The sequence below is a fragment of the Fringilla coelebs genome (assembly GCF_963513975.1).
Source record: "Fringilla coelebs genome assembly, chromosome: 9".
In the NCBI taxonomy this organism is placed as follows: Eukaryota; Metazoa; Chordata; class Aves; order Passeriformes; family Fringillidae; genus Fringilla; species Fringilla coelebs.
In genome coordinates, this window is record NC_140067.1 from 17,334,089 (window position 1) to 17,348,551 (window position 14,463).

At 38.6% G+C, this 14,463-nt stretch overlaps 1 protein-coding gene across 1 annotated transcript in view; it reads right to left on the bottom strand.

The window, feature by feature from the left end:
- ABCA4 (ATP binding cassette subfamily A member 4) overlaps positions 1–14,463 on the bottom strand; it is a gene marked incomplete at both ends in the record, with an annotated part of 60,374 nt that overhangs the window by 17,675 nt on the left and 28,236 nt on the right. The window contains 12 exons of the mRNA XM_084211367.1: positions 81–129; positions 559–764; positions 1,354–1,444; positions 2,399–2,586; positions 2,845–2,982; positions 3,925–4,064; positions 4,676–4,807; positions 6,109–6,286; positions 8,646–8,870; positions 9,809–9,907; positions 12,226–12,430; positions 13,781–14,002. Of these exons, the coding sequence (XP_084067493.1) occupies positions 81–129; positions 559–764; positions 1,354–1,444; positions 2,399–2,586; positions 2,845–2,982; positions 3,925–4,064; positions 4,676–4,807; positions 6,109–6,286; positions 8,646–8,870; positions 9,809–9,907; positions 12,226–12,430; positions 13,781–14,002 (1,873 nt within the window). The remainder of the gene's footprint in view (positions 1–80; positions 130–558; positions 765–1,353; positions 1,445–2,398; positions 2,587–2,844; positions 2,983–3,924; positions 4,065–4,675; positions 4,808–6,108; positions 6,287–8,645; positions 8,871–9,808; positions 9,908–12,225; positions 12,431–13,780; positions 14,003–14,463) is intronic.

Genomic DNA, 14,463 nt, shown 5'->3' on the forward strand with positions numbered 1-14,463 from the left:
GAAACTCCTCTTTATAGAGTGTTCAGAATAAAAAGCAGTCCAAAGAACAGTTAATCAAATATGAATTTGTGGATCTCTACCTGTTTTTTGCATTTCAGGGTCAGCTTCTGCTGTGACCTTTAGGAAAACCTGCCACAGAGAAATATGATTTCTGGTTAGGAAAAGAATAGCTACAGTAAACTGACCTTCAGAAAACAATACATTATCCTTCAATACAAAAGAAAATTTGGATACCTTTTGAGTACTTCATATTATTATCAATAACCAGAGGTCTCTTATGAAATACCTCAGAAAATAAATGAATGAATGAAGATACCAAAAAAAAAAGCATGCATTTCAGGCTAATGGGTCAGGCTCCACAAGGCTACAATGAATTAAGGGTTGGATCCTTTCTCTAGGCCCTTCTCAAAGATTTTCTGAGTGTGTCACAGCTTATGGGAATAGATTTTGAAGGACATTTTAGGAATTAGGAATTAACTGTTTAAGAACATGACTAGTCTCAGTAAACATTTTTGGTGCTTATCATGAGGTCAGCAGGTATTTTAATCTGTCTGTTACCTCTTCAAGTGGTGTGTCTGAAACTCCAAAACTGCTGAGTCCCAGGTCATCCAATGTTTCTTCCAGTTCTCTGAAGAGACTGGCATAAGATCGTTGTTTAAAATTTTTATTGGGCAAAAGATAAATGAGTTCCTGACCAATGCTTTCAATTAATTTTGCTTCTGGGATATGATGGTGGATTACTTCTGCTAGCTCATTTAGATCCCCTGTGAAAAGTCAGAAGAGTAGTCATAGAATGAATATTTAACCATATTCAGCATGATTTCAAAAGCTGTTGTTTGCACTAAAAGGGTATTGCTCTATTACATAACTCACAGATACCTCAGTTAATTCTGAACTAGACTGGGCTATGTTGCTAATTATGCTTTGAACTTTGTAGCAGGAAACTATTTCAAGTTTGTTAATAAAGCACAACCAAATTTTCAGGAATATCTACCTAAATTCTTATCTTATGTAGAAAAGCCAAAATTACTTTTTCTTCTGAGAAAGTCTATTTCCTTGCTGTAGATATGCTTCAGTTTTCATTTAAAAATGACATAAAACTCAACACCATACTTGTAAAGCACACAAACTTCCAGTTCATCATCTGTACCTGAGACCACATATACACAAAAAAGGGTCAATGGTAAACAAAACCACAAAGAACCCTTATTAAATTCACGTTACAATAGAATACAAATGTTAGACAGAAGGACCAAAGAAGTGGGCCTTGGCAGCATTGATCTTTAAGACAAGACTGCAGCATAACAGGAGACATAGATATGTGCTGGAATGCTGAACCATCCTGCTTCTTACCATCCAGTTCCAGCTCTGGAGCTCCTTCTTCACCCCTGTGCACACAGCTGGAGCAGGAGCAGGAGCACTGAGATCCACAGCTACAAAATGACTAGCATGGACAAGCAAGAGATAAAAAGATTAAAGTGCTTCAGACCCACTCAAAACAGATGTAAAGCCTGTCAATATTTGAACAGCTTGAGTCAATGAAAAATATGTCATATCCAGAGCATCTTGAATGTACTATACTGAAAATCATCTGAAGACTGGATTAAGCAATGCAGAAAACACAAATTCATCGGCACAAATCAACCCTAAACTGCATACAAGATATCTGGAGGAAAGCAATCGGCAGGGGCCACAAGTGTTCAGATTGTGTTGCTACTAGGACTGGAAGCACTACGTCAACAGAAGGCACCCAGAACCCTACTTTTCAAGCTGTGAGAGGCCGGTTTAGCTATGGATAAATGTAGACTTTTCTGGTGTCTGAGCTATTTACCAGACTACCTGATATTTAAAATCAGTGTACTACAAAAGCAAGAATCAGAAAGACCTGTATATGGACAAAGGCAACCTGAGAGCTGGCATTGTTCAGCCTGGAGAAGAGAAGGCTCCAGAGAGACCTCAGAGACCTAAAGAGGGCTACAAATGAACTACATAGGGACTTCTTACAAGCATGTAGCGATAGGACGAGGAGGAATGGCTTTAAACTGAAAAGGGGTAGATTTAGATTAGGTATTAGGAGGAAATTCTATACTGTGAGGGCACTGGAATAGGTTGCCCAAAGATGCTGTGGATGCCCCGCCCTGGAAGTGCTCAAGGCCAGGCTGGATGGGGTTTGAGCAACCTGGTCCAGTGGAAAGTGTCTCTGCCCACAGCATGGGGGGTGGAACTACATGATCCTTAAGGTCCCTTCCAACCCAAACCATGCTAATATGATATTCATCATTATAAAATCATATTATTAACTGCAGTTTTGTACATAGTGTCAAGAGGCACTTAAGTGCTTTTTACCTTGGTGCAGGGCAAGTGTTGCTCAGATTACACATACTACATTCATACTTACTGTAGCCCTTCCCATTTTTGTGGTTCTCATTTTGCGAACAAGGGTGAGATAAAAGCCAGAGCCAAAAGAATTCTTTAGGAATACAGGAGAGCCTGAGCAGAAGAGTTTCCCTTGGGATATGATGGCTACTCTGTCTCCAAGGATGTCTGCCTCATCCATATGATGCGTTGACAGGATAATAGTTCTGCCTAAAAGGAACAAGGAGGAATATTCAAGGCATGAACTCTCTCTGAAACTCAAAACTGTGTTAGCTTTTTGGCAATTATTTTTCTGCACCAAACCCAGTCCCAGGTTTGCCACAATCATTCTGTTCAAAGAATCTGGTTTGCTTGTATTCATATCCCACTACTCATGACAGTTTACACAGAAGGCACATACTGAATCTATTTCAAGTTTAAAAAATACCACCAAAGAAATCAAAGAGTTTCTACTCTCAAATCTCTTACCTGGGCGATATTTCAGCAGAAGATCCCAGATAGATCGCCTGGAATATGGATCAACTCCAGAAGTGGGCTCATCCAAGACTACCACTTTTGCTTCACCCACAAAAGCAATGGCAACAGACAGTTTCCTTTGCATTCCACCTAGCAGAGGACAAACACAGCCAGGAGCGTAAGATGAGTAATATAAGTCATAGGGATGTAATTAAAATTGCTTTTTTGTGTGGGGACAAACTGCTACAAATAAAATGAAACCCATCCTAAGACCCATTTCTGCAAAGATAGATTAATAGTAATTTTCTTCTGAAACTCAAACCAGGTTATTTATATATATATATATAAATATATAAATAAAAATAATATATCTCTACACATTCCATTTTCTGCTTCTTGCCAGAAACAAAAGCAGGAAGATAAGAGGTTTTCATGTTCTTTCGTGAAACTAACCAACTTTTTTTTTTAGAGTTGCAATCAGGACAAAGTAGTATAAGAACAGATGGCTGTTTATTCAAATCAGCCTTTGAATCTGAGAGTTATTCAAATACACTATGTGCATTTGTACCTTCAGAATGGAAGAAACTATTCCTACCAAATAATACAATGGAGCACTGATCCATACAGTGGGGCAGAATGATAGTATAGTATTTCATTTGAAATAATAGGAGGTTTTATTTTGTTTTGTTTGTTATATTAACCAATTTTTATATATATATTTATTTAAAACTAACAGCTTCAAGGATATTTGAGTTTGTTATATATTTAGAAGACATAGAAGCTTTAGGGACAGGTTGTGCCAGCTTTACTACTTGTACAGTCCCATTTATTCCTTGAAAAGAAAGCATCCCCCCAGTGCACATTGATGTGTCAGAATATGGCCTCAAATATGTAACTTGACCAGTAATTGCCCAAAGGCCAGTTAGGATGGGGCTATAACAACCTAGCCTAGCAGAAGGTGCTCCTGGCCATGAGAAGGGGGTGGAACTAGAAAATCTTTAACATCCCTTCCAACCCAAACCATTCCATGATTCTATGAGAGACACAGAAAAGACAGCAGGAGAAAACATCTTGGAAAATTCCTGTGGACACCTGACAAATTCTGAGCTTCTTCATTTCTTTTATGGGTGAGGCCCATGTCTTCCAGCATTGCTTCCAGCTCTTGCTCAGCTTCTTCCCTGGATCTTCCTTTCAGTTGAGAATAAAACAAGATGTGCTCTGCTACAGTAAGGCTGTGACAGCAGACAGAAAGGCAAGAAGGCACGTTAAATGAATAAACTGTCTTTATTCCCAAGCAGCACTAAATTCATTCCCTCTAGCTTTCTCTTGCTAAAGGAAGAGGGGTTGCTGTATCCTAAAAGATCTTCTTTTGGATCAACACACTTCACTTGGAGGTCATAGTCTCTTTCTTTGCCTTTTCAAAGCAGAACCTGCTAGTAAAGGAACAGGTATAGCAGGGATCAAACTATCCATTTATGGGAATAAAATGGAGGAGAGTCTGCTGTTGAGATGAACACAAACTAATGGAAGTGAAGCTGGAAATCACCAGAGAAGGCAGTAAGTGCTTGAGTGGTAGTAAGAAATGGGCATAAAAATATCCTGCTACTGCACTGTCAATTCGGATTTTTTTGCTTTAGTGGTCCTAAATTATAGTGCATGAACCTCCAGGGTAGCTCCTGCTAGCCTACACTACAAAAGAAAACACCAGGAGCAGTGTTATTTTCCTAAGAAACTTTGTTCCCAGTGAAATGATGCAGGAGATTTCTCCTGCTTTGGCTTTGGGGATTCTCACACATGCAGACTGGGATGCTTCTCCTTGAAGCCAGTATGGACTGACACTTACTGATTGAACAGGATGTTGTGCTGAGGGCACATCCCCAACCTGTGCCGAATGGAGTCCATGTGAGTCTGGATGTCCAGGCCGCCAACCAGCACAGTTCCAGACGTGGGAGGGAAGAGGCCTGTCAGTATCGACCTGGGAAAACAAAATGAGGAAATGCCCTCTCTCCTATCTCTCCGTGCTAGACAAGGAAGCTACCTCACATGATTCCACTAGATGGAGCATGATGACTTCTTACCATAGGCCTTGATGAAACCACCCCAGTGAAAAGCATGTAAGTAACTCTTGATCTGCCACAGAGAATCTGATGGATCTGCTAATGCCATTTTTGATACAACTGTCTATATGCTTCTGGCTTCCATCAAGAAACTGTTTTAGTTCAGCATATTATCTCACCCCTACATATAAATGGATCTTCAAATGAAGATCAGTAAGATGAAAAAGGAATAATGGTTTGAGGTCTCTGGCCGTGCTGACTCATGCTCTAAATCTTTATTTTCTGTAAACTACAAGACCAAATGTTATGTTGTAAATGGGTGGCATCTCTTAATAGATTTGGGTGATTAGTGGATTTTTCAGTTTAAAAAAGTTCAAAGCAACAAAAAATTTCTTTTTTATCAGAAAAATAACCCCCCTCGTATTACAAAACATTTCAGCAGATTAGGATGCTTTTATTTTGGGTTGTACATATTCCTTTGAAACAATTAAAAAAATCATAAGGCAATTTAAATGCCTTTGAAATAAAAGTGTTTTAATTGAAAAACTCTAAAGTATTCTGCTGAGAAAAGTTATAATGAAAAACATTACATTCTTTCAACATTTGGTGAACTTGTTACAGATTTATAAAAGCTTTTGCTCACCAATGAATCCTATTTTGCCAAATATGGTTCTGTATAAAGAAAATTAAACATCCTTGAAGTCCAGCTTCCTAGGATGCTTGGTTTCTAGGACTAGAGGAACATTTTAATCTGGACATGGATCTTGCATGCATGTAGCCATTCTATTTAAAGAGGGCCTGTATTTTATACTTCTTTGAACACAGACCAATAGATGTGACTGACATAAAGCCAGTCGGAGAAACCAAGAACATATGGAATGTAGTGGCTTGCAAATTTTTCCTTTCAGCCAGAAGATCCTTCTCTTTCTTCACCTATGGTAGTTTAGCCATGGTAAATGAATTCTGGGTGAGAGAATTGCTTCCTTTTCTCTGGACTTTCACTTGTTTGCATCATGCATGACTTCCCTCCCAGGGCTTTAGCTAATCCAGAATACCTTCTTTATGCCTAGGGGCAACATTTCCTTGTCTGGAAAAGGCCTAATGCTGTGTGTCAAGCCAGCTGCAGGGGTGGTAGAGACAAGGGAAGAGTGAAAACAAAACACTGCCCCAGCAATAGAGCACTGCCCTAGATTTGCTTATTCTAAAAGAAGAGACTTACATGGTAGTTGTCTTTCCTGCTCCATTGTGACCAAGGAAGGCTGTGATCTGACCCTCATAAAAAGTAATATTTATCCCATCTACTGCTGGTTTGGGCCTGTTTGCAAAAATCTTCACCAGGTTCTGAATGCACACTCCTGGAATCAATCCTGCTGGCTCAGGCTCAAAGAAGGCATTTACTTGAAAGGCAAGAAATCAAAAATGAAAAGAGAATAAAACCACCTGCTTTAATCCTAGTTCTGATGATGACAATCCATCAGTAAATGCAGAAGCAATAGCACATACCCAGCATGATACAGCATCGTGTTCCAAGGCCAGATTCTCCAAGTCACACCAGTACAAAACTAAGGCCAGATTTCTAATTGCAGTGCAATTTATTTAGATTCACCCTCATATCTATCACAGAAGAAACAGAGCCCATAATTGTGGTGGTCTGTGGAGAGATAACTCATTGGGCCAGGGGAAACTGAACATGCTTTCTATTCTCATTGTGTAGCAGGAAGATTATTTGGAATTGTTTTCTGGAAATACTTAGAAAGGCAGAGAGATTACATTAAACAAGCAGCAGGTTGCCTTTCTAGCTGGGCTGAAATCTGCCATTCAAATAATCTGCCCAGCTGTGCATTCTTTGACCATGATGCTTAAAAAACCTCCCCCAAATACAAACAAAACACAAATTTGCCTTTAATCCTGGTAGGAGAAATTTACCCCATTGCTGAGAACAGGTCAAGATTTAGATAGTACCTAACAGGAGATGGCTTTCTCTCAGGATTAAAAATGCATTATTGCAAACAGCACCATCAAGACATTTTATTGCACCAGCTTCTAGACAAAACAAACTTCCTTTGAAGTAAATTAAGCCCTTGGGCAATGTGAATTATGGGAATTGAGAAACTGAAACTAAAGACCCTGTCCACTTTTGTTTACACAGAATGCTTTAGGCTTTGTAGAAGGCTTATTTTGCAATTGCAGTTTACTTAAATTGTCCAGTACCCAGCAGGCCTGCGTGGAGAGCAGCCAATGTGAGCTGGGCAAAACCAGCCCTACATCCATCAGCAGCTTGTGTGGCTGTCATTACTGTCACCAGCAGGACTCAGGAAAAAGTTCCAAACTTGCTGAACATGACAAAACAGCTGCAATAACCAATATAGAATGGGTAGCACTATTTTAGATTAAATTATGTTTATGAGTGATTTTTCTTTTGATTTTTGAAAATAATCTAGGTTTCCATTTACCTTGCTGGGACAAATACAAACATCTCTGTATTCACAAAAGATGGAGTCTGGCTAGATAGTTACCCATATACTGGCAATTGAGGCACCTTCCTTGGTTTTACATGTGTCATAATCTTGTCTGCAAGACTCATGGACAAGTTATGAGGCAAACTGATGATCTTCCCCAGTATCTGCTTTGCATCACCTGAAGGACACTGGTGGAAGGTTGAGCTCCCTTTTTTCATGATTCATATTTCTCCATTTTGATCCTATATCCTCATTGTTATTGAACTGTACTAGGTCTACTCTTGGCTTCTCCTCATGCCTCCCAGTTCCTGGGTGGCTGAAAGGGGAGACAGGGGTTTTTTTGTGTAGTGAGAGGCAGAAAGCCCTTCCTTTGTGGCCGTGGAGCAGCTGGAACCTGGGAACTAAGGAGTAAAGCACCAAAAAGATAAGGCAGTACTAGGAGAAGATTGGCTGAAATAACCTTTAACCTCTGCCTGTCTTTTTCCTTTGAAGTCCTGTCCTGTTTCCATTCACCCTGAATGCATGTTTTCAGTGCCTACGTGAGGAGCTCTGATGACCCCACTTTTATCTCTTGCTTTTCAAGAGTCAGAAAGGGCTCAGAGCTGCCTGTAGCAGTTACTTGTGCTACAGAATCCACATGCATTCCTCTGAGCATCTCATACAGAAAACTCCTCTGGCTCACCACAAAAGAAGACATTGGGGCTTGAAAACAAGACAGGTCGTTCAGGAATTCTTAGGTGATGGCTAATGTCAGCATCAGAAAAGGCTGCAGACAGAGGCACAGAGCACTCCAGATAACTCCTTTTGAAACCAGCCTTTTCCTACTGATGCAAAACACACGAAAGATAGGCAAAAAAAAAAAAAAAAAAAAAAAAAAAAAAAAAGAGGGGAGGGACTAAGAGGGAAGAACATTCCCCTCAGCCTATTTTTATTGAAGTCACGGCTCTGTTTAGTTTTAAAGAGTTAATGTATGTGGCTCTGAGGCTTCCCTCACCAAGAAAACTAACTTGCTAAAGAAACAGCCTGCATTTGTAGGATAAAAAAAATAATTTAAGGAGCTTTTCTGGAAGCCAGCTGTCTTAAGTGCAGTGGCTAAAATATTCTAAGGGATGATGAATGTAGAGGAATAAATCAGAGTCGATGTCTCTGTTGTACTTAGCTCTGGCAGTTACATGCTATCACCTACTGGGCCCCTACTAGCTCTTGTAGCTTGGCTCCATTCGCTGCTATGTCTAGTTTGGATGAAGTACAATGAGTATAGTATCTCAGAAGTACTCAGGTTGCTCTCTCTCCTTACTATTAATTTCATCTTTGTCCTGGACATCTGTCTTAGGCTTCCCCTGCTCGCCGGGTTCTTTTTCTCGTTTGTGTTTACATTGTTTGTTTTTACCATCCTTCTTCCCCTGGCTGTCACTCTTTTCCTCTGTTTTTTCAGGTTCTTCAGATTTATTTGAATTGCTTTCCTTTTTTTCCCTTTCCGTGGTCTTCTGATCCACACAACCTTCAGACTCTGGACTTCTTTCTATATAAACCAAAAGTAATCAAGATTTAATTAACATAAATTTAATATCCCTAGAGGTATTTTGAAGAAAAGGAAATAGTCCTAAGCCTTGAGCTTTTCAAGGGCTTTGTAAAAGAGAGGATGAAATAACATCAGCACAATCATGCTACTTGAGATAATAATAGAATAATTTAGATCAGAAATTACTTCCAAACACTTCCCGTTCAATCCTCAAAAAATATGGGCAATTCAGATCATGGCAACTATCTCCAAAGACAGAGATTTCACAACCTTTCTGAACAACCTGTTATAGTGTTCTAACTACCTTCATAATAATTACTTTTTTCCATATATTGAATCTGAATTCCTGTTTTCCAGCTTCTATCCATTGCCTCTCATCTTTCCACTAGACACATCTGAGAAGTCTAGCTCTTTTGAGCTTTCTCTCTCCAAGCTGAGCAGACCCAGCTCTCTCAGCATCTGTACATGACATGCTCCAGCTCCTAATCAACTTGCTGGCTCTTTACTGAGCCTATTCACATTGGTACAAGGATGGCATAGATTATGATCTTGCTTAGAAACAGAAAATAAACAGAGTTTAATTAGTGTCAAACTATATAGAAAAGAGTCAGGTTTAGAAAACTAGAGAACCTCAGTGTAAAATTAACATTTCATGGATGTTGTGCTGAGCAGGAAGAACTCCTTGAATGTCTCAAAAGGCGTTGGTTACAGAGTGAGGATTTGATGCTGCTTGTTAAGCCAGGCCTTAAAGGCTCTCAGATGGAACAGTGACCTCTAATGATAGCACACCACTCCAAGTTCAAAGGCACTTGCTAAGACTCCCAGTGTATGGCAGTCTCTCACCTTTGTAACAGGCCAGATAATGGAAATATTATGCAGTCACCTTTAAGCAGATCAGTGAAGTTATTTCTAAAAAACAACATTTTAAAAGAACTCACCATCAGCAGTTGCTGTTTTCTCAGCTTCTGGGCTTCGGGAGCCAAGCCAGTAGGATTCCAGCACAGGGAAATACCAAGGCTGTGGTAGCCCATAGTCCCCTAAAATAAAAATAAGTAGGTAAAGTGCACTTCATAAGCCCATTCTGCAGTAGGTAAAAATTCATCTAAGCAAAGTCTAATTATAAATACTTGCAGTCCTAGTGTTCCATATCAGAAGGTCAAACCATGTACCAAGTAGCTGACAGAACAGATTTTGTTAACAGTTTGGTTTTTTTCTTTTGGACAGCAGTAAAACACTCAGAAAATGTGATGTGACTTGCCTTACCTTGTCTTAAGTAGAAAGTAGTTTAATTGCAGAATGAAGCTATTCCCTGAATCCTTACCAACCAGGCAGCAGCTCACTGCTTGGGATCCTAGCCTCACTCAAGGACTTTCTTTTAATGCCCACTTAACACTTGAGACTTGACATGACTGAAAAGCTTTTTAAATTTACACTTATTACCCTGGGGCTGAATTTACAACTGGCAATGAGAAAAGACACACTGACTGTTATTTCAGCACACAGACTTTCAGGAAAAGTGACAACAGTGTAATCCTCTTCTTAAACAAGAATGGACTTTATTAGTTACAGGTTAATTCAGTTTGGATAAGAGACGGCACAGTAACATTACCAGTTCTTGCCAGGTCAGACCAGACTTACTGGAAGTCAACACTGCTTTCCTGGATCATATTGATTTATAGAATGCAGGAATTTGAGCTTCTATGTTTAAAAATGGCATCTTTGTGAACCAAGATGTTATTGGCCTGTGTTACTTATTCAAAACAGGCAAGGGGATCTGTGATACTCATAAAAAGATGGTCAGTTTTATTAATTGAAAACCACTGCTTATGAAAGTGCCTGCTTACTTGTGAATTAAAATAAACTATCTGTATTTCAGCCAACCACTTTTATTCCTATTCATGCACAGAAATGCTCTGTCTGCCTCCACAAACAGTTTGCCATGTTATGGACTGGATTATTCCCCTCTGAAACTGGTGGCTAAAACAACAGCTTCTCATTCAGGACGAATGCAAACCAAAGTGAAATTTGTTACGGAGCAGAATGCTCACATAGCCAAAGGGCCGTTGTCCCAATGAGTTGCTGGCATTTCAGAGCAGACTTGAGCAGGACTAGAACCATAGGGTTCAAGGAATTAACCAGGGAATTCCTGTAGTAACCTCAAATAGTACAGCACTGATTTGACAGGGCTGCATATGTGTGACAGAGAAATGCTATGAGAAATTCTACTGAAAGAGAGCAGCAGAAAGACAGGACAGAGCAAATATTGGGAGCAAGTGAAGCTACTAACTAGAAGGCCTGACAGATGCTACTTTTGTATAAAGTGCTGGGAGAAAAAAATTTATTTTTATCTATGAATGAAGAAATTTCTATTGTTTAATTCCTGCTGTGTTCATGCAAACAGTCAATTGTCCACTCTTCTTTAAACAAACAGAGTTGCAGAAAAGAAAAAGAAAAAGAAAAAGAAAAAGAAAAAGAAAAAGAAAAAGAAAAAGAAAAAGAAAAAGAAAAAGAAAAAGAAAAAGAAAAAGAAAAAGAAAAAGAAAAAGAAAAAGAAAAAGAAAAAAGAAAAAAGCCATCTGCCAACACCACCTTCTGGAACTACAGTTCACATACAGGAGTAGCAAACTGATGAAAAGAAAGCTCACTTGCTTGTACAGCATAAGAGTTGGCAGTTATTATATTGTAACAATATTCAATATGAAGCAAGATAATAATTTAAGCTAGAAGGACAAATCATTTTTTCCCACAGAAGGTTCCAGAATTTTGTAATTGATAAGAAAGAAAATCCTTTTGTGACTTTGTACTAGAATAATGATTTCCATTTAGAAACAAAATAAAATCCACACAGGAACTTTCACAACTGCCAATGACATAGTATGAGTCTTAGGAAACAGCACCATCTTTTAAGAAACAGTTTGCATAATGTGGCCAAAGTATATATGTGAATTACAAAATCTAATCTACTGTCAAATCTATATTCTTAAAAATTTAAAGAAATCTCACTAGAAATGGTTGAAACTCTTCAAAAGAAAAGCGTGTACACAAATTGGATTTTAACAGATTATGGTTTTGTAGATTTATTTTCTATTTAAATTACAAAACAGGACTAGAAATCACATCCTCCTTTTAATTCTTCCTTCTTCATTCTTTTCAGAAATAAAATAGGAGAGTGAAAAAAGAAAGAGAGAAAAGTTGAAGTCCTCAATAAGCCAGTAGTGCTAAACTGGATAAGATTCATAGTCTACAAGGTCAAACACCCTGAAATACACAGAAATTGAAATATGCAGAGACTGATTAGACTAACACAGGTTGTAGCAACTACCACTACTTTTGTATGAATAAGAAATTGGCAAACCTGGAAAAACGTTATCGAGATACCAAGCAAGTGTTCCATAGAGGAAAGCATCAAAAATCATCATGTTAATGGAAAAAAGAAAACTATATTCATCTCCTTCCAAGGGGCTGGTTCTGATGTTACCCCACTGGAGGCCAAGACCTTGTTCTTCATAGCGTGACAAGTATTCTGTACCGAACCCAAAAGCTACTTGAGAAAGCAAACTCTGGAATAAAGGAAAAAAGATATTCAGCCCTGACAGAGGGACACTTTGCAAAAAACCCCCCAAACAAATAAGCAAACAAAAACCCACCACGAGAAGAAAACAAAAAACTCGAAACAAACCAAAATAACCTCTGACTAGGGACTGGACTTTAAAACTTGCGTAACAAATGATATGAGAAAAGTTGTTTCACTTTTATACTGGCCTGTAATGTTTAATTTTCTGCAATTCTAAGCAGTATTTAGCTATAAGAGACTGAATTCAACCTTGGCTGTACTTAACTACTAGGAAACTCTCACAGATTGATTTTTTTCTTTATTAATGTCTGTTTGGAAAATACTATAGGTGCATCTAGAAGTTTACAGTGTACACCTTTGATTAACTAGGTGAAACAAAGTATTTCCTGAGTATGAGGCAGGGCAACATGATAGAATGTACACCAGATGATCATAATATGGAAAACTACAACTGCTTCCCCTGTCATGTCTGCTAGCTGATTCTAACACAACAAACTAATAAACCAGTAGTTTATACTTCGTTTATAAAAAAAAACTTAGTTAGAGCTTTGGAAGTGTTTTGTTTTCTTTTTCCTTTTTCCTTATATTTTCTAGTGCAAGAAGAGAAGACAGTTCCTTTACCGAGGCTGTTAGAATGCTTTGTAAAAATGGGGAGACTGGACTCAAAACACCCGCTCTCCTTCCTGACTCACTGGGTAACAGAAAATCAATCTGAATAATTTTATAAGATCATGGTTCCATCTCAAAAAACAGCAAGACATTTCCAGCTCCCCTGACTTGTTAAGTATCTTACCTAAAATGGAAGAGAACCAACAAGGAAGCATTGCATGGAGAATGTCTAAAAGTCATTAGACGAAAGGTATTTCTCAGACCTTTGGCACTGGAGTTCAATTCCTAGCTTTATGGTTCAGGTAAAGAAGGAATGTGAACTGAGGTCTTCTTATGCTTAGACATAGGGTGCTAAGTAAGTTTAGCACATGAGAAAGATAACTGTTCCATTTTGTGAACTGCCTTCATATTTATTAAACATACCAGGAGTTAGACTTGACTTACAAGGAAATATTCAAAACATTTAAAACATTTTATTATGCTAATTTACTGGAATTCAAAACATAAAATAAATTTTATTGGATTTTCTAAAAGCTATGAAGATATCTTTTGAACTAGGCCAGCTAAAGGCCTCCACACCTGCAATCCTTAATTATTTAAAAGAGATTTAGAGGTCTCCCTCCCTGAGTCAAAAAAGTCAAGAGGAAGAGGTGTGCAATACTTTGTGATTCACGTATGGACTGTGAGAAGGGGAACAGAGATGCCATGGAACCAGTGAAAGGCTTACTGCTAGGATCTTCAGATTAGCAGTCAGACGGTCTTGCCAGACAAAGCAGACAATGTGGGGCAGGTACAAGGTGAAGTAGATGACTCCACTGCAGGCAGCTGCCAAATTTGCCTTGGAGAAGAAGGTGCTGAACAAGAAACACTGCATTATGGTGGCTGTGGTGAATGTCAGTAGGAATAGAAAGAACAGAAGTGGATTGCTATAATGGAGCACTTGTCCATGCTGCAAGCAAAAGGAAAACAGAGAAATTTACAAGTCTTGCTGCTTTCTGCTAGCAGGAAGGGTCAGAATTGCTCTTGACATGTAACAGGTAAAGAATAATAAGCCAGTCTTTCTTACCTAATATGACTTCTAACTGTCCCAGGTATTAGTTTCAACAACTGAGGTCATTACAATAACAAATCCTTCATCTAACTTTATTCCTGCTCTTGGATTGTGATGTCAGGTTAGGGCAACAGAATGAACAAAATTCATAACTGACTGAAAACAGACATTCTGTCCCTGTCTTAACAAGTAAATGATTTCAAGCAAGATCTGCCCCCTTGGAAACTCGGGCATTTTAAATAAAACGATTTGAAATATTATAAACTTTCATTTATCTCTTCACACCATCCCCTCAATCCATTTGCTTGATGTACAGAAAAGACAATGTAAGGAAGTGTTACAAAACACATCTTTAAAAA